The sequence below is a fragment of the Gasterosteus aculeatus genome, chromosome 12 (genome assembly GCF_964276395.1).
Source record: "Gasterosteus aculeatus chromosome 12, fGasAcu3.hap1.1, whole genome shotgun sequence".
Taxonomy (NCBI): Eukaryota; Metazoa; Chordata; class Actinopteri; order Perciformes; family Gasterosteidae; genus Gasterosteus; species Gasterosteus aculeatus.
This window is the reverse complement of record NC_135700.1, coordinates 7,780,276-7,806,456: the sequence shown is the minus strand read 5'-3', so window position 1 is coordinate 7,806,456 and position 26,181 is coordinate 7,780,276. Positions and strand designations below refer to the sequence as shown.

Here is a 26,181-nt window from a genome sequence, read left to right as displayed (position 1 = left end):
CGGTTTGTTGCGCAGAGATGCACGCTGGACCGATTAGGTGACCAAACTGGTGGAGATGATTAATAAACAGTGAAACCGAGCAGAAGGGCTTTGAAGGCAGGACGTTTTATTGGAAGGAAACCGATTTGCGCACACTTTTTTTTTTTTAAAACAAACATTTTGGTTTACATGAGTTAACAAGCCGGGCTGCGGGCAGGCCGGCAAAGTGAAAGGAAAGCTCAAACAACTGAGCGTCTTTGGTTCATTGTCAGTTATAAAACATATTTACAAAAGCATTTGCCGCAAACAGCCAGTGCAACTTGAACATCTCTAAAAACTCTCCGAACCCGGTTGTGCTTAAACACAGTAGGAACAGTGGCTCTGTGACTTATTAAAGTGCGTTCTTGCTCAGTAGTTAAGTGCATAGGAAAGTTGGATCTACATACACCCGACACTTCATACAAACAAAAAAAGATGAGGCAAGGACAGTGTCCGACACTTTAAGTAGCAGGCCAAAAAAAACACACTGAAAATAACCCTATTAACTGGTTTAAACTAGTTCTGCAGTAAGGAATAACGATGTTAAAAGGCACAGTCAAAAACCTGGTAAAACATTTTCTGTCCTAGTAAAAACGCTATTAAATATAGAGCGACATCTTACTGTATTTTCAGGTGGACAGGTCTTTATGTATTCATTAATTGTAATCGGGTAAAAATAAAATGCTTTCCAGTAGAAAAAAAAGAGAGTATCACGTACAGTACACAAGAAACTAATGAATGCACCATCTGTTCCTGATAGTTTGAAGTCACGCATACATCAGTGCAACCAAAGTTGTTTTAAAGCAGAAAGGGAGGGAGTCAACTTAAATTATTTTGCAATAAAAAAATAAAAACCTTTCCCAATGAGGCTAATGATCAATATTTCCCAGAGAATCAGTCCCAGTATTTACATTAGGTATAACACAGGAATCTCAATAAACTCAATCTAAAATAACCCAAATCACGATACTCAATTGGCAGATTTTCAGAATTCAATATTTACACTTTAAACACAACTGAAGAAAGTCTGCAGGCTTAAGCGGCATAAATAAATAATTTAAGAACGGGAAAGGCTGCATCTGCGCTTACCAAAAAATAACTAAAAATGCACTCGAGGCCCCCCAGGGCCCCCTGAGGCTTTCTACTTGGGTTCAGTCGGCTTCTATTATGCTGGCGCCGTCGGCGTCATCGTAGGTCCTCTTGTAGCGAACGGCGGAGGAGAAGCGGCCTCCTCTCTTCTTGTAGAGGATGAAGGCAACGGCTCCCAGGAAAGCGAGGAAGACCACGACGAAGAGACCCAACGCCACGGGAGAGCCTCCGGACTCTGGGGAGGCAGGAGGGGAGGGACAGAGAGTCGGCGGTTAGTCCGTCTGGAGGGGGGGGGGGGGTTTAGGCGTTTGCCGGTGATTACAGGCCGGACCTTTCCTAGCACTGCCTGACTCTGGCCTTTTATGCTACGCTACGCTAACAGTCAACCTTCTCATCCGACTCTAGGTAGGAAAGCAAACGAGCAATTTTCCCGCCAAAAACATCCTCTAATGCAGTGGTGATACTCACTTGCTTCGGTTGTGCAGACAACGCGACTGTAGCTGTCATTGCAGCTGACAAGCTTCCAGACTCCATCATCTCCCGCCACCATGACGGCACAGCGGGGAGTAGGCTTCTTCCCCGCCACCAAGGCCCCGGGCACCCAGTTGGAGAAAGACAGAGCCGAGCCGTCCTGCCAGGACAAAGGTTTACCTGAGGGAGGGGGGGGGGGCATCATTTTTCAATCAATGAGAGCGTCCAAACTTTTGACCGGTGCTGTATATATTTGTTTGTTTTCTTCAAATGTAAAAGGGTCAAGCACCACAAATCCACCATCACTCCAAAATTCATTGACAGGTCTTTTTTTTCTCAGAACATGTGGTTTAAACCCAGTTAATAATTAACTAGGTTATAAAACATTTAATACAAACAGGCCTCTATTGCCAATTGTAAACACCAACACACAAACTGTAATAATTAATTAATCCTGATTTTAAATATTCAACATATTCCAACTCCTATCCTAACCAGTGTTTTACTGGCCATTTCCGCTACGAGTGATGCCGTTTACCTTCAGCGTTGACGTCCATGGCGAGCCACACGCGACTGGTGATGAGAGGGTCATCAAACATGTACTTTGACACAAAGTCGTTCTCTTCTTTGGTTTTCAAGCTCAGGAGTTTTGCGTCTGAACAAAGCAAAAAGGCAAACGGTTGGACTACAGTTGCCTGCGGGGGGGGGGGGGGGGGAACTCTTGGCACAGCGAGCGCGTGCTCACCCATGCTCTGACACAGGCTCTTGGCCTGCTCCATGCTGTGCACGCGGAAGTTGTAGAAGCTCATGTCGAAGGCGTAGCAGTGCCCCTCGTGCTGCACCCACTTGGACACACCGCTGTTCCCGGGGCAGCCTTTCGCCTCTGGGGGGGCCTGCGTTTTGGCTCCTGTTTCATAAGAACACACACGCAATGTGGACGTCGCACAACGGCACAAACCGAGTCGCGAGTAGACGCGCGACGCCGGGCGCGTTGAGCGCTGCAGTTGGGTATTTAAAGAACACATTGCGGTCTTACTCTGGGAAGCGGTGGTGATGGCGGTGGTGTAGCAGATGGCTCCGTCCAATAACTTATTGCAGCTGGCCTTCAGCCAGTCGCCAGCGGGGGACACATGCACACAGCTGGCTTCGTTTGAGCCGGGGCTTTCCCGCGAGTCAGTGATGCTGGCTTTGTAGTTAAATGTTGTTCCATCGGACCACTCAAAGGCGGAGTCGCTAACCTGCACACGCACACACACAGAGAGAGAGAGAGAGACTCAGACGAGTCGCACTTTTTGTCCCCAAAAACGTTTTCTGCTCCGTTTCTCACATCGTGGTGGGACAGGCCAATCCAGAGCGGGAAGCCGTCCGTCTGGGCGATGAGCTTCACATGCGCGCTGTGCTGGATGTCGTGGATGCTCGCCAGGTGGCCTCCACCCTGACTGCACGCTTCCAGAGCCTGGTGCCAACTCAGTTTGCGGGTCACCACCTTGTAACTTAGGTTGCCGTAGTGTTGGAAATCGGCGGAGGACAGGTTGTACCGCTGTTTTGGTTCTTTGGAGCGGAAGGAGTACGAGACGTGAGGTCACTATTCAGCGCGGTGAAGTTATCACCAGGACGAAATTCACAAAGTGCGACACACCCACCGTTGTCCAGTTTGCACGTCACGATGCTCATTTGTTTGAACTGTGGAAATAGCTTTCGGTTCGAGACGAGCATCCAGGTGCCCGAGGCGGTGAGACCGGCCATGAACGCGCCGTCTACGTCCGGTCTGCCATTGGCCCAGTTGGAGTATTGGACATTCGTGCCATCGTACCACTTGATCTGGTTATCTACAGCAGAACAGCACTATTATCAGCGCACGGAGCGGTTACATCCAGAACCAGTACCGGTCACCACCAGGGTTCAAAGTACGTACCGTTGTCGTCCTTGAACAGCCCCAGCCACACGAACTGGACCAGGTTTTGGAACGGTAAGAGCTGCTGCTTAACGAACTCGTTCTCCTCTGCGTTTCGGATGGTCAGGATGTCTGCATTTGCGTCTGAAACACGAACGCATCGTCACCAACAACTGAAGCAACACCAGCCGGTTGCAGAAAGAAAGCAAACCTACGCAATACAACGCGCGGCACCGGGTTGTGAAGCGCTTACGTAGTGTCTTGCAGGTATCCAGAATCTGTCCCTGGTCAAACGGCTCCCACCTGGTGGAGACCAGCTTGAAGGAGTAGCAGTTGTTCTTGAAGGGGATCCAGTTTGGACCATTAATCTTGTGGGGGCACTTGACCGCGACATCCTCCGGCGTGGTGATGATCTCCTCTGCGATGCGTAAATTTACATTTTGGTTTAGGTGCTGCTGATTAACATTTGCAGGGATACCTTGAAGGGAAGGGATTCTAAATGTAGATCTAAAATCACTGTGTAGGCCGTGGTGTGTGACACGGCCATCCGTACCATGTGGTTTGTGGCAGATAGCACCTCCCAGCACCTCCTCGCACTCTGTGGCTTTCCAGAAGCCGTCGATGTCCAGGTAGACGCAGGAGCCACCGGTGACGTCAGAGGACCAGCGGCTGAATACGGTGTGACTGTGGTCCGTCCAGCGGTAGTGGATCCCGTCCTGCACACACAAATATTTCAAGAAGTGCCCGGTGGAGGTTTGCGGGTCGGAGCAAAGGCGGGCCCGTCCCCGGCAGCGCTTACGTCTTCGCTGAAGAGGCCGATCCACATGGGCTTGCGTGCGTTGCTCACGTACACAGTGAGGGTGGCCTGCAGGAAGGTGTCGGCCACGCTCGCCAGGTCCATGTTGTTTTTCCTGCACTGCTCCAAGGCCTCGAACCAGGTGAGGTTTCTGTCGAGCAGCAGGATGGTGTGGTTGTTGACCGTGAAGCTCTCCTTCGGGACGTGGGGTTCCACTGGTTTATCTGGAACGAGTAAACCTCGTGTTTTAAGAGCCTTTCATGAGAGAAGTATTGATCTGGGCACTTTTTGCCTTTTATTCGATAGACACCGGCGCTGGAGGGGCTGATTTACCTGCATAGTGTTGGCAAAAGGCCAGGTTCTGAAACTGTGTGCAGGAGGAATAGTCCCAGGTACCCAGCATGGCAGAATTGGGGTTATTGATCAAAAACACACACAAATCCATGCTGTCCACATCCCATGTCTGTCAAGCAAGAAAAAAGAAATGTAGGAACAAGGATTACTTGGTGAATTCAAATGTGTTTAAGCCTAAACGCCCCCCTCACTCCCCACATCCCTAGGAGCTACCACCAGCTAATGCTAACAGCAAAGAGCAGGCTGTCAAGGTCTGATAACCTCACACACCCACACATGTGTTTTCATTGTAGATCTTCAGACCAAAATACTCAATGCATTTAATAGATTTTGTACAACTCGTTTCTCTCAAAGACCTGCAAACAGACCTACGTGTCCCCGTTTCAAAAAGGCAGTGAAGGTAACGAGGACTTACGTTGACTTTTATGTCCCTGTGCATGCCCAGAACCAGGGGGTTAATGTTGACGTAGTCAACTGGGGACTGGTCCACCCATTCCGGGTTGCCGTATTTGAGTTTCAGACCGATCCATATCCTGTCCATGTTTCTCATTTTTGGCAAAAGGGTGGTGAGGAAGTCTGAAACGGCCGATTGCAGCGAGACAAAGATGTGTGATCAGCTCACTTACAAACATTATCATAAAGAGCTTTTTAAAAGGATATTTCAGAGTCACATTGGGCTTGTTCACCTTGCTCCGCCTGGTCAGATATAGTGACCAGGGTTCCTCTCACCGACTGGCAGACCCCACTGGCATACGCGAATGACACGGGCTTCTGGCTCCGCATCAACGTGTAGCACTACAGAAAAAACAAGAGAATAAAAACACCTGTATCACAATGTGCTCCATGTGAATCATTCTGCACACTGGTGTTATGTTTAGTTGACTCTTGTCTCACTTGGTCAGAGAATTGTTATTATACTAACTATAGTTTTTCCAGTTCGGCTGCCATTTCAATTCTTTCTATTGCAGTAAACTGCAGCTTTGATGGAAATATCTGAAATGAAGATTATCCACGTTGGGCCGTTTTTTTGTGAGAAATGGGTGACCTTTAAAGGATCGAAATATTACCACTCTACTATCTTGGCTTCACCAAAATCCTGTCTGATGTGATTTAAGGGTTAAAGTGTATTGTTTCTTTAAATGTCACACAGTCTGTAAAAATGGAGACCTTATTTCTGAAGGACAGAGATTCGTTTCCACACGACTTTCCTGCAGGCCGCGGCTCCAGAGGGTTTATCTCCACTGACGTGACGTTGTGTCTCTCGCACACAAAGGACAAAGGCAGGCGGCAACTCTGGTCGTGGTCTGCAGGTTAACACCAGGCGAGTGTGGGTCAGTGAAAGAGACAAATAACAAATGAAATCAAGTGGAACTGCTTTTCTCGCTCACTGTATTAATGTATTAATCTCACCGTACTGAAACATTTACAATAACATTTCAATATTTTAACTGAGTGCCTCGTAGCTTTAAAGCCCCTGAAAAGAGGGTTTAAGAATCTAAAGAATGTATCTAGAAAGTTAAATATTCATCAGCGTTGGGTTCTCACATAGAGGATGATCAAGAGAAAAAGTTTTATGGGTTTGTTTTGATTTTGGAGAAGAAACAAGACAGCTCCCACATCTAAACAGGGAGGGTCATTTCAAACGTTTCTGATAAAACTAAAAGCAAATGTTATCAAACTGATTTGAGCTGAAGTTGTTTTTTTATCCAGAGAAACATTGCGACGTTTGCTCACCGGGGAAGGAGTCTTCAGGGCTGATGGTGGTGCATCGGCCCAGGAGAATCGAATGGTAAAAGTACATCTGGTTGTACCTAGAACATGTATTATTACAGTCAACATCCTTCTGTGCATCCTTCCTTCTCCTACGACATGAACTGTGTGTGTGTGTGTGTGTGTGTGGCTTACGTCATGGGGAATATCCGGCCGGGTTCTCTCAGGTCGATCCACCAGCTTTGTGAGGAAGAACCCGACATCTGTTCAAAACACGCAAGCGAAAGTACCACGTATAAAAATAGAATCCTATAAATCGAGAACATGAAATACTTTACGGAGAAGAAAATAAAAATAAAATGATCAGGCAATAATCATTACAGACGTCAAGCAGGCAAGAATCAACGCGCAATAAAAAAACATAGGGACTTAGGGGACTAATTTAATTCCTTCTATGTAAATACTGGACTGTGGTTGGTGCATGTGTCAGAAGTCGTACTTGGGCAGCGCTCCAGAGATCGCATGGAGCACAGTGGGAGGACTCAAGTACGCTCGAAATATCATTAAGCTTTTTATGGGTTAGTTTGGGGGCAGAACAAGTTGCTGCTTTATTTCGACTGCTTCCAGCTGTTTTCTCCTTAGATACTGTCAGCTTCCCATGACCAGATAATGACGGACAGAGTTTCCCAGCCAGCAGGCTCTTAGAATCGAGTACAGATGCCCATGGGGAGAATAAAAAGGGGTAATCGCAAAAGGAAGAAGTTTTCAAACCTTTTCCTTTTTAACTGCATGTGTGTGTTTATGAACTCAAGTGGCTAATGTGAACGTTACGTGCACACGGATTTAGCTAAAGCGTCTTTGAGCATTGATTGTGGGAGAATAGCTAAGTAAATGTGCACGGGACATGGCAGGTCCAAAGCGTGGGGAACCCAGAACACGGGTGCTATTACAGAGAAAAGCCCCTGAGCCTCATGACCTCTTTTACTTGTTACAATTTAGTGAGTCATCAGGTGAGCATGGATGGGTAGACAATGGGGGAGAAGCTTCAGAATATGCTGAAATATTCGGTCTTGCTCGGGTTTCTCAACCATTAGAAGACTTTTAGCACAGTTGACGTTTGTAAAAGTAAAGCAATACCATGAGAACTGCAACTCATGTTGATAACATTCACTGCTCTGTATTTTAACATATTGAACAAAGGTTATTCTTTGTCTCTTACCTCTTTGAGGTGCTGGTGGATCTTTCCGACAGCGGTGGAGGTGATCGGTGCAGCCAGTCTGCTGCCGTTCATACTGCAAAAGAGCGTCGCCTCCTCAAAAGAAAGCTTGGGCTCCTCGACAAACCAAAACTCGGCTCCGTCTACGAAGATTGAGCTCTCGTGGTGTCCACCTGCAAAGCACCGAATCATTCTAGTAGCAGATCATCTGAAGAAAAACATTTTTTTTTGTGATTTCAAAACCAGAAAGATTTGTTCCTTACCGGGATTGTACCATTCTGGCGTCTTTGGCGTCTTTCCTGTTGAAGCACGTCACGTGAACAAAGTTAGAGCAGAGTGTCACCAACTATCCATCAACGCCATCGCCGAACGCCCCAAAACCTCACGCACACACACTGGGAAACCTTCTTATTTCCCACTTTGTTGTCATAAAACAGCACAGAACAACACAGGGTCTCACCGCGGGGCAGTTGGCAGACCCACTCCAGCCTGGCGTCGCAGTGAAACGGCGTGGCGTAGAACGGCGTGGGAGGCAAGTCGTGCAGCAGAAACACAAACAGGTGTTTCAAGGTGCTCTTTGAAGTCTAAGAAGGACACAGATTGTTTGCACCAATGTCCAAGAAACATGTTCAGCGGCGGAGCGGCGCGCACATTCCAAAGTGTAGAAAAGGAAACGGAGCTCACCTTGAATGCAGTGCAGTGCCGATCGTATGCATCGTCCTCATGGAAGTCTTGTTGTAAAATGTCCATAGAAACCTGTTGTAAAAACATTCAATCAACAGACTTTTACAAATAAATTAATGCAATACAGTGGAATAAGTATATTTAAGTCATATATATTGTGTTTGAGATGAATAAAAATGCGTCAGGACAGAGAATTACCTCGTAACAATAGGTGTTGCGTTTATGTTCATACTCACAGGCTGGCCGTTGCTCCACTGCCACGAGCGATCCGCTGGGTTTCTTCTGTTCAGGCCGACCCAGAAGTACCGATTATCACTGCGAAAAAGAGAACCGCAGCGCGACCCGACCATCGGCCGTGACACTAAATGAGTCTCCTTTCAAACGCCGGGGAGGGGCTGTTGGATAGTCTAGCGCGATGCGTGCACGTGCGTTTACCTAATGGTGTCTCTCAGGATACTGTGCAGGACCCTCATCTCATAGTTGCTGGTGAAGCTGGGCAGGTTGGCGCCCAGAGCCAGACAGAAGCGCTCGGCCTCCTCCCAGGAGCGCTTCCTGCTCAGCCTTTCCTGGTGAAACGCCTGCCGAGGCAAAACAACAATTTGCTACAGCTACTTAAAACTGACTAATAATATAATAAGAATAATAAGAATGGCATTGTTTCTACATACTTCAAACACACACACGCACCTTGTAGCAGTACATGCTGTTCACTTTGGACACCCATCCATCAGGGCAGGTTGCGTTGGGGTTGGGCTCTGGCTCTGGGGGTGGAAGTGGGCCGAGGTCCGTCCTACAAATGGTGCCGGCCTTAAAAGTGGTGCAGTTCCTCACGTCCCACTTGCCCGAGAGCTTAGAAATCACTGCACAGCTTCCATCCAGATCTGAAAGGCATGCGTGAACGTAGAAGTTAAATCTGACGTGCAAAATGATTAGTATGTTTGTCAACTGGGTAAATTACATGTATTTTGACTTGTTTCATTTTCTGTTCAGCTCAATAGAAAATGAAACGTGGCCCCGCTGTCCTGATAACTCGTAAAGTCATTTAGAGCTTCCCCAGAAATTCATATACAAACTGCTGGCGTCCTGCACCGCAAACTGTGAATGGAAAATGTTATTTCATGCTTTAGTAAACCTGAGCTGGCACACTGTGTAGAGAGAGATGCAACACATCATGACTCCAAACACCAGGCGACTCCTTTGCTCTTGTGTTATTCCTGCATTAAAAAAAACTAATAACTGAGAAGAGCTGAAGTGGTTTTTACTAACGTGGATGGAACACGCCCCAGTTGGTGTATGGAACCACACCGGGTGTCCCGTTCCGGCTCACAAACTGGTACTCTCCCGTGTTATTGACGTCCTGCAGGCCCAGCCAGAAATACTGAGGCTCCGCCTCGATCTGCTCTCTCAGCAGACGACTGATGAAGGCCTGCTCGAACCTGTGGAGGGCAGCGGAAAGTGAGAATGCCAGAAAGTATCCACGACGGCAGGAACCGATGGGCTTTTTCTCCTACCGGTTATTCACGGTGATGTTGCATCGATCTCTGAAGAACACTTGATTGGGGTTCACTTGATAACAGGAGTTGCCGTGTCGCCTCCAACCCTGAGGGATCGACAGCGGCGACACTTGATTTAAATTCAAATTACAAGCAGTCGCACGTCACCTCCGTGCCGAGCCCTCACACACTTCCAGTCCTTGCCGGTGGGACCGTATTGGGAATTTGAAGATCATTACGAAGCGATGATCCGTGTTGCAAATCACTCGAGTGTCACCTGACCATCACACCAAGTGACCCGTGACCGGGCGAGGCTGCTCTCATCTGTGTCAAAATGTCACGACTATAGGCGACGTGTGCGCGCGGCTCGAAGGCTTCACGTGTGGGAGGTCCACGCAAACATGGATTCACGGACGCGAGAGGAGGAGGAGGAACGTGTTCGTTTAGAAATTAACGTGCGGACAAAACAAACATTGACTGGGCATTGTGCCTGTAATTTGCACACGGTCTTCTGGGACCGGACCTTGATTCCATAAACCCGGCAGGCTTCGACACGGAAAATCAGGTCAAGTAGACAATACTCACATCCTCAAAGCGGCATCCGGTCTGTGTCGCAGATTTATTGGCCTCTCCTTTGGTCTGACACATGAAAGGTCGCCTCAGTGTGCAGTCGCCGACCCGCCAACCGTGATGCTGTGGAGCACGGACGCAGGTTTGATTTCACGGGCCTCTTGTAAACAAACTTGCGTAGCGGGCTCGCCAGGCGACAAAAACAAAGGCCTCGGGAGAGGACACACCCGCCCCGCACAGGTCCAAGACAGAAGGCTGTGCAAAAAACACACACACACACACCTCTCCAGAGTAGAAGACACAGCTGGGGTCTACAGCGGGCTGCACCGGCTGGTTTTGGTCCCAGTAGGTGAAGGTGACGGGTGCGTGGTCGATCCACTTGAAGACAGCGGGGTTCACGCCAACACCCATCAGTCCGATCCACACGTTCAAAGCGTTGCCGTCTGATGGGCCACAAGAATAAACAAAAGGAGGTGACCTAAGGGCGCAGTTTGAATAAGAAAAACTAACTTTAAGGGCCTCCAGCGAGAGTACTTCTTCCAGTTCTTTCATTTTACCCGAATGGAAATGAGTACTGATCATCTCCATGGTGTCGACGGAGTGGAGGCTGGCCAGAGAGCCCAGGACTCCCTCCTCTGGCTGGCTGCAGTGGATCCGAGCGTCCGTGAAGTTTTTAGCCTGGTTCACCAACTTGTAGCACCAGCCGTTCCACGGGACCCAGTCTCCTGCGCACACCGTCGAGTCGTACAGCAAAGACTCTGTGAGGAAGGAGCGAGGCGGAGAGCGGCGGTGGGTGTGAGGTGGGCAAAACCACAACTGAGATTAGACACACTTTGGTTTTGACTGTCGGGTTGTGAAATGATGAGGCGTTGCGAGCTTCTGGATCTGTAGCCTTGTTGGCAAACAGATATTACAAATTGTCGCCGTGAAATTTGCTGCAGATTTTTAAAGAGATCTTGATGGCCCGCTGACCCCCCCCCCCGGTGCCACCGCCAGCTTCATATTTGTGGCTTTAAGCGAGATGTCGGGATAACTTTACTGGTGACCATGTGACTTCAAGTGTTTTATACGTCATTTACGTCTAACAATTATATATAACATTGAACATTTACATTTAACAACTTAACATGCCAAACATTATCCTTGAAAAAGTTATTGCATTAATTTACATGAATTTCTCTCTAAATGAATATTTTCCTCATATGATAATGTTAAATGTACAAAAACTGATTTTATAATCTGCTTGCTAGCGAGCGTTGAACACGTGAGGCGGTGCCTCGCCTGCTGCGGTGCAGGCGGTGCGCGCTGCAGATAACCTACCCGCGGCCGCCACGTGGGAGGCGTTAAAACTCTTCTTGCAGACGTACGGCAGCTTTTGGCTGCACTGCTCGGACTCGTAGCTCTGTTTGGAGTTCAGGACTCCGCAGTCGGACGCCAAAAGCCCGGTGGACGGCATTCCTGTCAAACACATTCCCACACACACACATCAGATCTCTCCCGGGCCGCCAAAGTGCAGCCGCGGCCATTCGAGTTACTTTCAAGGTTCCGCTTATCAACCGGGTTCCGCTGAAATAAAATGAATGTCGCCACAAAGGCTCAACGCGGCGGCGCGTTGGCAACCGCCAAGAGCTCATATCAGCAGGGGGCCGGGTGGCCGCAGTGTCCACGGCGTTCACGCTGCAGCTTAAGAACAACCTCTTCCCTTTGAGAAGGAGGGAGGGGGGGGGGGGGGGGGGGGGACAAAACAGCAAACATATCACAATAGCTGGAAGGCTTTATAAAGCCTTCCATTCAGTGCCATTAATGGGTTATTCAGCGGCAACTCCAACGCCACACTGTGTCCAACAGCCAGGCACAATGAGCTCCTATGCGACACTGACCGCACTGTTTCTCTGACTGACACACAGTGTCAGTTTATAGAAGGGCAGCGACCACATCAGCAGCACCACACGCTGTAGCTGGTGCGCTAAAGGCAGCACGAGCCTTTCACACATTGGGCTGCAAACTCGTTTCATTTGTCGGTGGGGAAGTTGAGTTGCGTCTCTTGCATTTGGTTTAACCACTTTCAGATCAGTCGCTTACTAAAGCAATAAAAAGGTACGAGAGGCTGTACTTCCATCAAATAATGTAACAGTTGTTGAGGGTGTTGTTGGGCAGCATCGTTGACGATAAGTACGGCCTCCAGTACCTTATTGCTTTTATAATACGGTTGCCAGCGACATTATGAACAGTAAGTAAGCAGCTGCCTTCCAGCACAGAAGAGTTTTACAACGAGGTCAATGTAAACAGGTACGTTTACATGAACGTTTTTTTTTTTTTTTTTTACCTGTTTCCCAGCGCAATGTCGTTAGCGGGGAGCCATCTGACCACTGCCAGCCATGAGAGGCGTCCAACTGGTGAAGGCCGATCCACATCCTCTCAGGCATCCCGTCCAGGCCGTCCAACACTGCAGGAGCACAGGGGACAAGTCAGACATGAAGAAGCTGCACCAATTCCCTTCATGTGGTTAGCAACTTCCTCAAACACGCTCTGCGTAAACTCTCCGCTTTGCCATAAAGCTGCTGCATCCGCTGTGCTCTTGAGTGTCTAACAGCACTGTGAGCGTAATGCATTTGGCTGTAAGACATAAGAGGTTAGGAGATCGTCCCGCACCCATAATACACTAAAGGAAAAACACTTTCATGGTGTTTACGTGCTTATCTTCTACTCTCATGTGAAGACCGATGAGTAAGATCAACCCCAAAAATGAATGGCTAAAACATAAGAGCAACACAGGAAGTATTTTGGTTTGGAAGGTTCACTGCACATAAATCAAATGAGAAGACAATCGAGAGACAGTTTTTGTGTGTTTTGTTTCTTCTTAATGCAGTCCAGCTGACTAGAAAATTGATTTACTTTTAGTAAAAAAACTTCCTTCCAACTCAAATGATTTGGTATCGGTTTATCTAATCATTCATGTTACGACTGTGAAGCATTCCTCTCGAATCGGAGCACGTTAACGAGAAGGTGGAGTAGAAACGAGAACAGGAGGAGACGCCGCTCGGTCTCACGGGTTTTGGAGTGGAGGTCTTCGGGCTGGGACACACTCAGCAGGTCGGCTCCCTGACTCCTACATGAATCCAGAGCTTCCTCCCAGGTCACCGCGACACCGGAGACAAACTCGTAGCAGGAGTCGCCCTCCGGCCCGGCGAAGAGAGTCTTGCAACCCTCCTCTGCAAAGTCAAAGAGACGGCGTGAGCGTGAGGAGCGAAGTGTGCGAGTGCGATCCGACAGGACGTATTACAGAGACAAATGATACATTAGAAGACATCCGGGCATGCCGGACCAATATAGGTTCTCTCACTCCAACGGCAACATTTTTTTAAAAAGGGGCAGCACTACGTCTCCATTAGGATCGGAGGAAAAGGGTAAAAAGTATTGAAGTAATGAAGAAATACAAAAATAAAAAACATGCCAGGTGTTAGACAGACTCCGTTTTTTCGGTCTCGGTCGTAGTCCGGTGTGGTGGCGCACCACGACAGCCCAGTGAGGTCGGGATCCGGGAGGCACCCGTGATGCCAGCTGCCGTTGTGTTTGAAGGGGAACTCGCAGGGGGAGCCGGCGGAGTTCCCACCGCTGGTGTGGACGACTGCACGGAGAGAAGAGAGGCGAGAGGCTCGTTACAAGCCTCCGGCATTTGTGCCACAAACGTTGAGAGAAAAAAAAAAAAAGCTTTCGACGTCGGCGATTGTTGTTTTTCTGCAAATGCAAAAGGGACGCAAACCCCTCCAATCCAACACAAGTCTGCTGTTAGATTCATTATTAACACAGTCGTCCGATTTCATATTTTACTTACTATTTCTGCAGTAAAGATGATGTAATTTTATAAAAAATCCCAGTTGTTTAATGCTTGCTTCTTAAAGATAATAAGTTAAGACACCACTTCACGCAAACTTTCCCTCTTTTCTTCCCCCGATCACTTACACAGAAAATATATATACGTATTAAAAAAAAAAAAACAGACGTATTTGTTAAGGTGCAGTTGTTTGATCACGTGTTCCCTAGAAGAGCCAAGCAGCGAGCGCCTACCCGAGAAACCAAAAGTGAAAGTAAGCTCGTGTTTGGCCCTGCGCCACATGGGCCACTAAGCACACCAGAAGAAACCCCCCAAAATCCACTGTTTCGAAACAGAAAACCAGTTGGCTGTTAATGAGAAACCCACGATACCAGTCAGAAGGACACTGACTGTCAATTAGAGGCAGCACAGAGGAGGAATGAAGGTATGCAACTCATCAGTCAGGTTCTGACACAACAACTTGTTTCAGCATGTGACACAAAAGTCCTCACAGGCAACGCCTTCACACAAAAGGCTGCGACATTATCACAAGACTCAATTGTGTCAGTTTATCTTCCACTCAACCAAACTCGGGTTTGTTGACTGACCCTCGGGCGCCACTTAACGCGTCTCTCACGTGAGGCTGCACTCACCCCGGTACGGCTGCTGGCAGATGTCGTCCCGGGACGCCCCTCTCACCCACGTGTCGTTGCTGTCCCGTTTGGCGGACACCTTGCCCTCGCTGACCCCCAGGCCCATCTGGTAAACGGTGTACACGGCGCCGTCCAGGCACCGCCACCACAGCAGGACGTTGGAGCCGCAGTCCACCAGGGACAGGTCCTTGGAGCGGACGTCCAGCGCCAAGCAGAGGGACGTGTCCACGTGGAAGAGCCGGTGGTTCGAGCCCCACTTCCACAGCTGGGACCTGCCGTCGGGGTCGCAGGGGGCGAGACTCGGGGTGGAAGAGGCGCCTGCGGTCAGACACGTGCGCGTGCTCGAGTGCTGGATGGTGAACGCGTCCTCGTCTGTGGACGGGCAGAGGAAAGCCAATGGTTGGGTTTCAACAGGCAGCAACAGGGGGTAATATACTTGAAAATGGGTCAAATGACGTAGAAAGGCCAGCAGGGATGGATAACGTTTAGTTTCCTCCTCCCCATGATACCGGGTCAAACCCCCCATGATACCTGGTCAAACCCCCCATGATACCGGGTCAAACTCCCCATGATACCGGGTCAAAACCCCCATGATACCGGGTCAAACCCCCATGTATAACACCAATCAGGTTAATACTTCAACTGTTAAGGCCATAATAAATAAGAGCATGAAGAAGAAAACAACCTTATGGGAGACTAAAAGTTGAAGCATTTTAAAATTCTTATTTTATGGACAAAAAGGGGAGACATAAACCGCAACTGCATAAGACTAATGAGGGGAGGGGGGGGCATTTGCCCGAGCTGTCAGAATATGTTGAAGACATCAAACTCCCTGAGGTGGGGTTCAAATTACGACCTAACCCACTTAACGCGAAGCTGCTTTTTCTTTTTTTTGGGGGGGGGGGGTTAAAGCCTGTTCGAGGCTATTGTCCTCGGATCCACGCCGCGCGCCCGTGTTACCCAGCGGAGTCGACGAAACCGATCGCGTCGAATAACCGGAGAGTGACTCGGAAATGAGAAAAAAACAAAAAAAACAAAGCGTCTCGTAACTTGATTCGTTTCACTTACCGAAACCTCCCGCGGCCGAGCAAGTTCCCACGAAAACAGTCAACAAACAAAGGCAAAGTGTGGCTCCGGACGCGTTCGGCATGGTGACGGCAGAGTCTTTTTCGTTGGACTCATAAAGGAAAAGTCGTCCCCCCCCCCCGGAGTGCAGAGCTGTGATCGCAGGCCGATAGATAACTAAACTCCCGGAGCGAGCAAACAACTAACGCGACGATCACCCAGCTCTCCCCCAACTGTCAGCTGTGTTATGCGGCCTCCCGCTCCGTCAAGCCGCCCGCAGGCCGCGCGACGCGCGCTTCCGGTCTGCCGCGACAATAAGAGCGACGAAGCCGCAGCGTCGCAGCAGGAAACCTGCGAAACGAAGCACGTCGCGCGTATCGCGAGGGGACCCGTGAAAACACCATGTGTGAAGTGTTCATGACGCATGTGAACGGGTCTGAATAAACATGTGGCACATGCCAGAGGCTGTTTTTCAATTAGCAAGTCAAAATTATTCGGGTTAATAATAAAACAATAACATCTCAGCTGAACACTTCCTCTCCTCCTTCACAATAAAAGCACCTTCACTAATGCAACTTTACTAAGTGAAATAACGGCTGGGACGTTTGCGCGTGCTGTCACACCCCTTTGACTTTGCATGTGAGCATTTGGTCCCATAATGTTGACTAGTTATTTTCAGGCTAATCTAAGGCGGCGCTTTTATTTTCCAGGCGGCATGTCTCCGCTGTCCGTCTTTGTCTTTGTCTTTGCCCTGCTCTTCACCCCGGCGTCTCCCTCTGCACGCTCCCGTTTAAACGCGGATCTTCTTTCCAATCATCGACTTCCCGTCCACTCGCTTGTGGTGTGTTTTTGCAGCGATGACTCATCTTGTTCAAGTAGCACTTCGCGTTTTTATCCGTCAACGTATTCGCTGACAGGAATGAATAATCACTGCGGTGATTTCCAGATAGAACTAGAGACACAATAGCTGCACTGTAATGTCTTCTGTTCTCCACCGCAGGGACACGCCGACGCCTTCATTAAGACAACCGATTTTATTTGTACAATATTTATATTTGACAGTTATCTTTGCACCGTCCACTGTCCTATTTACAGACTAAACATAAAGGACTAAAGAGAATTCCGGTTCTCAGTCAAACTGCTGGTCATATAAATACCTTACTCACTTATCAAGCTATTGTGGGGTCAATAAAGATTATCTGACCTTTGTTATGCTCATTTGTAGCCATGGTAAGACACAAGAACCCAGAAGGACTTTATTCTAAACTAGCCGCGTAGAGCTTGTGTGTCTATAAATGATGGTAAGATAGGGTTACTGAATGACTCCTTTGGTCTTCCAGGGGGAAGTAACGGTTTATGGCCATGCGGCTGCGCTTAAGACGAAAGAAAAGTGAAGTCATTGATACAGTGAAAGGGGGAAACGTTCAGAGCAGTTCCTTCTTCTTTGGAGAAGTGTCGTGTGTAGTGTTTCCTCTCAGTGATGAAACTAGAATTTATAGGCCTAACCACAATTTAATGAAACACAAAAGACAGTTGTGCAATCAGCAGACGAAGGTGAACAAGGGAATGAATTTTGAAACAAACATCTCTGCTGAAAATACAGCCGGTGTACTTAAAAAATAGAAATACAAAAGTAATACTGATAACAATGCTGCTGTGCAGCTTCAACAGCTCCTGAAATTCTGAATGAAATGTACAGAATGACATCATACATGTTACTGTCGTTTCTATTTTGGATTACTTTTAAAACCCTGAAGAAGATCAATACTTTTTCCACCTGTTTGGAATAAAAGCACTTTATTATCCACTTTACTTTCCTAAATACCCTTTTCCAACTAATTGATTAAATACTAACATTTGGATATATAAAAAAAGCGCAGAGTGTTTAGTTACTCTTTTAAACACATTTAAAAATCTCTAGCATCCCTTCTTAAACAATCCAATCACGTGGACCTTGTTAGTCGACACAATTCAAATGTGGGCTCTTCAGTGTCAACAATTATCTTCGCAAGTTTTTAAGAGCATGAAAACTGTTGAGTGCGACCGGGATCTTCCGAGCACATTCTCAGATTACAAAAAAGGGAAACGTCTGCCGCCATCGCGTCTCACCGCCGTCCCGAGGAGCCGTCACGCTTCTCGCTGTCGGGCGGCGTTCGTACCCAACGGCGAAAATGGCGAGAGGCCGACAGATAACGGGAGAATAAAAGAGACCTCGGAAGCCATCGCTGAGCGCTACTCCCCCGAGTGAGCCTCCAGGTGTGCGATCAGCACGTTCCCGTCCGACTCCGCGTCCTGCGAGCGGGTCTGTCTGTAGTAAGCGCTGCCGAGCGCGGGAAGCCGGCGGAAGCGCGAAGCGTTCCTCTTGTACGCGAACCACGTGGCTCCGGCCACCAGGGCGAAGATCAGCACGGCTACCAGCACCGCGGCGGGGATGACGCCGTGGTGGAGGCCTGCAATGCACAGCGGGACAGCAGCTCAACGGGTTGTAACCAATAATAATGAAGACGCGCGGCGTGAGAGCTGTTCGCGTCCAGCGGCAGTACCCCAAATATTCCACCTCAAGGTAAAACTGTTCATCTTGGAGAGGCCTGTTTTATACTCTTACTGTTTAATCAGCATCTTTATTTGCGGCACCTGTCAGGTGGATGGATCACCTCCGTAAAGGAAGAGCTCTTGCTAACACAGACTTCGATTCATTCGTGCACTAGAAACGACCATTTGAGTGCATGGAAAAAAAACGTTTGTTCTATATCAACCTTGAAAAAGTGTTGCGTTTTTCAGTGTATAGTTTTACATTACGGCATTGTTCATTTTCTATGTGCGTCACATTGTAATTGGAAAGATCACTGCATCTATCCAAAGTGTAAATTATTCAAGCAAAAAGTGCACTTTACCATTCAGAGGTTCCACTTCCACCTCGGCAGTAGCATCTGCAAGAAGAACACATGCAGCAGAGATCAATACATCTGGCGTCATCTTGTGTTTTCAGACAACGCTGCGTCACACGAGGACCCACGCAGACATTCGTTTTTCAGAGCTGGTCACTATGAGATGGATTGAACATATGATGTAGGTGATTGTTTCGTCTACCTTGTACCCGTTTAATGGGAAGGGTTTTCAAACCGTCGACATCAGATTCGTTATCTAGCTCAAGCTCGATACGAGGGACCCAAGTGGTCGTCAGAAGGCCACCAGCTAAACTCACCCGAGGTGGCTTTGCAGACGAAGCCGAGCCGGTCGGCGCACTGCGACAGGTGCCACGCGCCGTCGTCCACCCTGGTGGTCACACAGGAGTCTGCGGCCAGCAGCCGGGAGTCCGGGGCGGGGTCGGGCCAGTTGACGTAGTCCATCGGTGAACCGTCCACCCAGGCCATGGAGTCAGCTTGAAAGCACAGGCAACGGGTTACCGCAATGGGACGGCAGGGCGTCGCGATCCTCTGACCAGTTCTTGGGTTCTTACTGTCAGTGTTGAAGTACATGCCCAACCACACAGAGTGGTGAAGGAACCCCGACGACCACAGCTGCTCCAGGACAAAACGATTCTCTGTCTCGCTCGCGAGGGTCAGCACATCCGAGGTGTTTACTAGGAAGGGACAGCAGCACATTAAACGCACAACTAGGGTCCATTTAAAGCAGTGGTCTGCCATTTTAGGAGACTGGAGAAAACACAGACAGGACAATAAACACATGTGCAGTATGAAGTTCTGTGACCCACTTAGTGGGATTTGTAATTCAGTTTGCTACAGAGCGAGAGCTTCTCTAGCTGACCTGTAGGGGGAGCATGTATTCCATCCTGCACGTTGCAGTGACTCATTTCCATTTTCCAAAAACAACAAATAAGCGACATGGTAATGAACACCCAAGATGGCATCTTACGGGGTCCCACCTTTCTGCCTACAGTGTTCTCGTGACTCTTCGAATGTAAGTTTCTGCACCACCGGCTCAAAGTCGTAACAGGCGTGCCTGAATTTCACCCACGTGGAGGGACACGCCACCTCGCCTGCGATGAATGGTTCATTGCCTGGGAGAGACGGGGCGATAAGAGGGAGCGGGACAAAGGGCGGATTATGCGTGACAGCAAAGTCAGCGGCTAAAGAGGCGAAATGCGGCGCGAGCGCTCCCCAGTGACTCCCAGTGACTCCCAGTGAAGTGGCACTGACTTGGTGGAGGAACATGACACAGGGCTCCTGGAAGCTGAGTTTCACAGTCAGCTCTCCGCCAGCCTCCGCTCACGTCCATGTACACGCACTCTGCCCCCACAACGTCGTCATCGTCCGCGTCCCAATGCGTGTACACCGTGTCGCTGCCATCTGACCACTGGTAATTGATGCCACTCTGCGGGGAAGTCAGCAGAGTGTCAGCGAAGAGGTTTCACTCCAGGGACCGTCAACGCTTAATTCACACGGACCTCTGACTGCTGTTCTCTTTTTCTCTCTCTGTTTTACTGATTTGGGTTCTTGGATGCATTGAGTGGGTTTCTTCTAATCTAGAAGCATCACAAAATGCAAAACTCAAATGGATGTATTATAAGAGAATATCATGATTCCCAACAGTGATTATACTAAGCTATGACAGAAATGATTCAGTTAAGTGTTAGTATTGGACTGGGATGGTTATGGAAATAATGAGTGCAATAAAGGTTCAAATAACAAAACGATTTGTTCATGAGACAGAAATAAACAGAAACAAGATCAGGCTGGATGAAAAAATAAAACTCTTCTCTCTGTGACTAAGACTTTCCATGTGGACTCAGTGATACTTGAGTCCAAATGTTAAGGCACAGCTGGGAAAGCTCATGACTACCTCTACGTGGGCAGAAAGGTCAGGAGAAAAAACCCTTAAGGCATATAAAAAAATAAAAAATTGAAGACTGTTGGAGGACCTTTTGTTGTACTTTCCTTTCACGTCTCCTGACATCATATAATATTAAGATTTAGCTCCAAGCTGTTTTGCTTCTCTTGTAAGCTTTGTGTGTATCTATCAAATGAGTTGATAAAGACATATTAAAAAGGAATAAGTGGGGCAAATACCCATAGTTGCTTTTCTTGTGAGAGTTAGATGCTGCTGAGAAGTTATGAACACTGGTTCCATTGACAAAGAGCCAGAGTGACTATTCCATCACAATATGAGTCTATGATATTTACAGTGTGTAATAACCACCCCTTCTATGACTGAATGCATTTTCCAAAGGTAAAACTAGCGTTGGGAATAGACAAACTACTATTCCAAATAAGGCTGGGGAGAGGTGACGTAGGTCACCTCCATCCACTTCTTAGAAACCGCCTTTGCTGAGACACGTGAAAGCCAAAATACTCTGATTCATTTTAGAATGTCAAAATAAACTTTTGTTTTTTATAAGGATAAAAAAAGGTAGGCAGGCGTGTGGTTTCGCACTGTGTCCTCTCTATATACTAAGTAGCCAAATATTTCCCATACAGACATGAGAATGCCTCACCCATCACCATTTCTCATTCAATTACCGCTACAAAAGCGATTAAGCGCATTTCCCAAGATGGAAAACTGTAGAGAAGCAGACACACACACACACACACACACACACACACACACACACACACACACACACACACACACACACACAGTGCAGAGAAACAGAGTACATATTGCGTGAGAGGATACATACGTCTTGACTATACAGTCCGATCCAGTGGGAGACTGCCAATCTATTGACAAGGACAGTAAGGAAAGCCTGGTGGTATGCATCGGTAACGCTCGCTAGGTCAGAATCATTCTCTATGCACATATGCATCGCCTCGTACCAGCTCATGTTGCCAGACACAACCTTGTAGCTGCGGCTCCTGTACTCAATATTGTCAGGGAGAGGGTGGTGATAGGAGTGGGTGGGGGGTTTGGATATGTCTGTAAACAAAGAAAGAGAAGAAAAAAGAAGAAACTCTTAGTTGACAGTTTCCCGTCTTGCAGCTAACGCCACATTTCCTGGCTGCAGCCTCATCGCTTGCTGACCGATACGTGATCTTATTTCACTTTTTGCAAGAAAGAGAATGAGCACAATTCTGAAATTGCACAGTAAAAGCTATCGATTATCATGGAACGATGTAGAGTTACACGAAGGAAGATCCGAGTGTCCTCATTGAAATGTGACTTTGCACCATCAGCGCTGTCATTGAAAGTGTTTATAGTTTCATATTCCCCATACATGTGGGCCTTGCCACCTTATGGGTCATGATAACTTAAGAGACGCTTGAAAACAAGGAAATCAGGTCAAGCTGCACGAGCTCCTTTACTTCAGCCTACCGAATAAACACGGCATTGACGAGAATCATTGCCAACACGAGTAAAGCAGCCTCTGCATTCCCTGCAGAGCTCCTTATGTACATGGCTACTTTAATTGACTCTTTATTGTGCCTTTGTATTTCCCCGTGTTGTTAATGTGTTAGATATATTATATTATTATCATATTTCTGCAGCACAACATTTTCAGTTTTGTTAACGTTTCTGTCATCTGAGGGCCGATAACACAGTCTGTGGCTGTCAGGAAAGAAAACACCATCAGCATTGATGGTGGAGGCTTCTTTGACTCGCAGAGAGAATAGGTTATGGGGTCTGACAGCAGAAATGAAAAACAAACATAACAAACAGGCAGTGACAGAACGGAAAGATAAAGAAAGTGAAGGGATCTTACCTTGAGGCTTCTGACAAACAAAGCCGTAGCCGCTCTCGCTGCACTTCTCGTCGTACCACTTCCCTGTCAGGTGGAAGTTGTGATTGTTGGATAGAACCGTGCACAGCGGCTCATCGGACAACTCACTGGCCAAATCATCCTCCTGCCGTTCACAAGGCACACGTTGATACACTCAAACACGTTCACAAATTACAAACGTTGTCACGCGAGCTTACGGTGAAGTAGCTCTTTGGTCCAATTGGAGACCAGTTGGTGTAGCTGACGGATTTCCCATTGGTCCATCTCATGGTGTCCTCATCCCGCAGACCAATCCACACACCTACAGAGCTGCCCTGCAGCAGCATTGTGATGTAGGCTGCAGGAATGTCGGCAGGAGAATAGGACAATTAGGAACATATATATAGAGCACACCACGTCTGTCTTAACGACCATCAGTGTGTTTGTGTATGAAATGAACCCGTAGTCGCTTTTTGCTTCTACCTTGTTCAATCTCGTCCTCCACGGCAACCAGCGAGCCGGCGAAGGAGGCGCAGATAAACTGGGCGTCGTTCCAGCTCTTCCCCTCCTGCGGGCCAGCAGGGATGTGAAGCAGGAGACACTGCAAACACACACACACGTCCCACACAGAACGTGAATATCGCAATTGTGAAATGAAAATCATTAACTTCCCCCATGACCAGCAGGACGCTTGTTTGTCAGAAGTCAAAGTAAGAAAAGGAAATCCAAGCATGAATGTTGTGTGGAGCGTGCTTTCGCAGACAAAGGGGGCGTTGCATTGATGAGAGATTATTTATATAAAGTTATAAAGGACCAGTGTGCATTCAGAGCAATCCTATGGATGCCGGAGTTCTCCGTCACGTTTCAGAAACCTTTGCTGTATGTGATGAAAATATTTATTTTCATCATGTTTGTACCAATGTTTACACTGCACGTTTTCTAAAAATGTTATTACTTTTACTCATTTTTATGTATATTTTCTGTTACTCTTGTCGTTGTGCCGTTCGCTAGTGCTAGTTGGCTACCAAATACAATTTAGTTGTATTCCTACAATGACAATAAAAACCTCTTTATCTCTTTAAGTCAACACTGAATGCCACCAAATCCCACGTATGCACCTTACTGTGTAAACCGCGAGCCACACGCTGTGTGAGTCTGTGTGGGCATGCATGTATATTTTGTTCCATATTTTCAGAGAGAAAAGGACAGGCATCTCTGCAAGGCTTTCTATTCTGCTCAATATGCAGAACAATGAGTGCATCTATTCCAGGTCACTGGGTTTCTTCTGGTGCCAAACAGTAATGTCCGGTTACTATCATGTTACCAGCTTTATCACATATTGTTTTGGTCTAAAATTTGTTCTGACGTTGAGAAGGTTTTGCGTCTCTTATCTATTTTTCTGAAACCTGAAAAATAAAATGCAATCTAATTTCAAAGGAGATCAGCTGGTTTCTTCGCGGATGTCGACTGAGCATCACCAGCGGGCGGTTGTCCTGAACTCACTCAAGGAACAGCGAAAGTAAACCCAAACATCCCGCTTTTACCCCAGAGGCAGCTGGGAATTTAGAGAAGTGAACTGATTTGTTGAAGAAAAAGGGATAGAGTTACTGCGTGTTAACCGCCCAAACACCAGCCTCCACTTTTCATACTTGTTCCCAATACACTAACAAAACTTACCTCCGTGCATCAACTTCTATAGGAGGGAGGTATTTCTGATGTGTGTTTGTCTCAAATGTTGATTACATACATCTATGATGGTTGTCATTTAGGGACCCAGATCAGCTCCCCCCTGATGTGTGTGTGTGTGTGTGTGTGTGTCCAAGTGAGTCTGAACCTTGTGTCCAAAGTAGAGCCATTGCTCCGGACATCCTCCGATGTAGTGCGGCTCCCTGGGAGCCTCCACCACCGACACCGTCTTTCTCTTGCATACGTAGCCGTGGCGATCGCTGCATTTACTCGCCGACCACTTCCCTGCAACACAGCAGCAGACCGCCACACGTTCTAGTAGGGCGTCAATAGACGTGCATCCGCGAGTGTGTGTGGTTGCACACGTGTTTACCTGATTTAGAGGACATGGTGACACACACATTGTCCCTCCTCGGGCCACCGGCAGCACTCCTCTCTGCCCAGTTCTCAAAGTCTACCCGCGTCCTGTCGCTCCAACTGCAAACAAACACAAACATGCGTTTTCACGAAGGGACGTCACCGATGTCTTGATGAACTTGCCACACAAGCCTCTCTCTCAGCAGACTCCAAAACACACACACACACACGTACAGACCTGGCATCGTCTCCAGTCTGCCCGACGGACAGGCCAATCCACCAGTCTGTCGGGCCCGGGGACAGCTGAGGAGACACAGTGAGAGGAAGAGTGATGAAAGCGCTCACTTCACTTTTACCCTCCTCCTTGGCAATCCAGTCCTCACTGGGCCACATTCTCGGCTTTGTCAGAGCCTCCCGGACACCAGCTTCCATTCACCGCCTTGTTTTTTTTCCCTTTATCCCGTCACACGCCGTAACACCAAAAGGGACTTCTATGGTGTAAAAAGAGCCTTTCTCTCGCTCCCCGCGTGTGGGGGGGACTCGACCATGAAAGCGCATGAAAGTCCCACACCAGGGACGTTTAAACTTGGCGTATGTGCGAATGCAAACACTTGAGTTTGTGTGAGTGTGTCAATTGTGTTCACATTTTTTCATTCGTTTGTTTGTTTTTCACTTTGAGTGTTTGAGCTGTTGGGAAATGGGCCTGTTGGGCCATTCAGTAAAGAGGGGAGCAGTGATTGAATACACGGCTTTGGCTGTGTACTATTGCCGTGTGTGATATTGTGCTCCTGCTCACTGAAAGAAAACTAAAGTAGTTATTTCTGTCCTGGCATTTAGATGGTAAAACTTTGTGTAAAGAGAATAAGTAAATGGTTGAGTGTTATGGGGAGAGGTAGGAATGATATAACAAAAAAGTGCTGTCCCTGCAGAGATAATACAGCTCCTTTGGAACAAATTTGTTGCAGATATTAGTTTGTGAAATTGAGTTCAAAGTTAAAATTCTTATATTTCCCTTTGAATAAGCTATTATTTTGTTGAATAAAATAGTTATTTGAATGACTAAATGCAATTGTGTAGAGGTGCCTGTTTGAAAAGGACACAAAGATATGAAAAAGATTCTGCTAAATGAAATGAGTGAATGAATGAAATGTGCACGGAGAAATAAACACTGTTACCACAGTCCCATATGACACAACTTGATTACAGTGATCATAAAAAAGACGCTATTTTACAGAGGGATCTCAATCAAAGGACATTGACATTTTGTGAACGAAGGTTTATGAGCAGAGCAGAACAAACCCGCTGCAAGCGCTCCTTGAGAAAGTGCATCTCCTCTCTGGAGTGAATGGACAGCAGGTGCGCTCCCATCATCTGACAGGCCAGCGAGACGGCGTCCCAGTCGAAGGGCTGCTTCGCCAGCAGGTACTCGGCTCCGCGGTAAAAGACCCAGGGCTCGCTCTCTGAGGGACATTTATATATGTATATATAAATATCTTGCTTTCCATTACTTAGCAGTACAGTCAAAAACAATTTCACGGTGTCAATAAATGTCCATCAGTGTCTATAAACCTTGTGGTTGCCAGAAGCAATGAAGTTAGTGAAAATACTCACGCTCCGTGTACCAGTAGGGTTTTTTCAGTTGGTCACCTGCAA

General features: G+C 47.6%; 2 protein-coding genes across 2 annotated transcripts in view; both read right to left on the bottom strand.

The window, feature by feature from the left end:
• Positions 1-86: 86 nt before the first annotated feature.
• Positions 87-16,742, bottom strand: ly75 (lymphocyte antigen 75). The gene is made up of 35 exons (XM_040204861.2): positions 15,831-16,742; positions 14,763-15,134; positions 13,750-13,923; positions 13,346-13,507; positions 12,622-12,741; positions 11,616-11,753; positions 10,853-11,053; positions 10,578-10,738; positions 10,311-10,418; positions 9,744-9,832; positions 9,499-9,668; positions 8,920-9,113; positions 8,668-8,810; positions 8,469-8,547; positions 8,233-8,304; positions 8,009-8,132; positions 7,812-7,847; positions 7,552-7,721; positions 6,528-6,595; positions 6,357-6,433; positions 5,790-5,926; positions 5,309-5,417; positions 5,038-5,198; positions 4,602-4,731; positions 4,272-4,492; positions 4,026-4,188; positions 3,726-3,890; positions 3,494-3,616; positions 3,222-3,407; positions 2,906-3,129; positions 2,615-2,816; positions 2,324-2,485; positions 2,117-2,233; positions 1,576-1,758; positions 87-1,342 (listed from the first exon to the last, which is right to left on the bottom strand). The coding sequence occupies exons 1-35, from the start codon at positions 15,910-15,912 to the stop codon at positions 1,170-1,172; spliced, it is 5,196 nt and encodes a 1,731-aa protein (XP_040060795.2). The 5' UTR covers positions 15,913-16,742; the 3' UTR covers positions 87-1,169.
• Positions 16,743-17,319: 577 nt separating this feature from the next.
• The window catches only part of pla2r1 (phospholipase A2 receptor 1), an 18,285-nt gene continuing 9,423 nt past the window's right edge, over positions 17,320-26,181 (bottom strand). The window contains exons 16-30 of the mRNA XM_040204875.2: positions 26,140-26,175; positions 25,828-25,988; positions 24,767-24,831; positions 24,545-24,648; positions 24,320-24,456; positions 22,969-23,086; positions 22,704-22,843; positions 22,489-22,630; positions 21,469-21,704; positions 19,988-20,162; positions 19,714-19,848; positions 19,288-19,410; positions 19,033-19,209; positions 18,722-18,757; positions 17,320-18,277 (exon numbers count right to left, since the gene is read on the bottom strand). Coding sequence (XP_040060809.2) covers positions 18,060-18,277; positions 18,722-18,757; positions 19,033-19,209; positions 19,288-19,410; positions 19,714-19,848; positions 19,988-20,162; positions 21,469-21,704; positions 22,489-22,630; positions 22,704-22,843; positions 22,969-23,086; positions 24,320-24,456; positions 24,545-24,648; positions 24,767-24,831; positions 25,828-25,988; positions 26,140-26,175 — 2,003 coding nt within the window. The 3' untranslated portion in view covers positions 17,320-18,059. The remainder of the gene's footprint in view (positions 18,278-18,721; positions 18,758-19,032; positions 19,210-19,287; positions 19,411-19,713; positions 19,849-19,987; positions 20,163-21,468; positions 21,705-22,488; positions 22,631-22,703; positions 22,844-22,968; positions 23,087-24,319; positions 24,457-24,544; positions 24,649-24,766; positions 24,832-25,827; positions 25,989-26,139; positions 26,176-26,181) is intronic.

What these genes read in the sequence shown, in the direction of transcription:
- ly75 (XM_040204861.2), bottom strand. Translation starts at nt 15,912, where the DNA reads ATGCCGAACGCGTCCGGAGCCACACTTTGCCTTTGTTTGTTGACTGTT. An exon ending in CTCGGCCGCGGGAGGTTTCG is followed by an intron (nt 15,135 to 15,830) that starts GTAAGTGAAACG and finishes GCCCGTCCACAG; the next exon opens with ACGAGGACGCGTTCACCATC. An exon ending in GGATACCTGCAAGACACTAC is followed by an intron (nt 3,617 to 3,725) that starts GTAAGCGCTTCA and finishes TTCGTGTTTCAG; the next exon opens with ACGCAAATGCAGACATCCTG.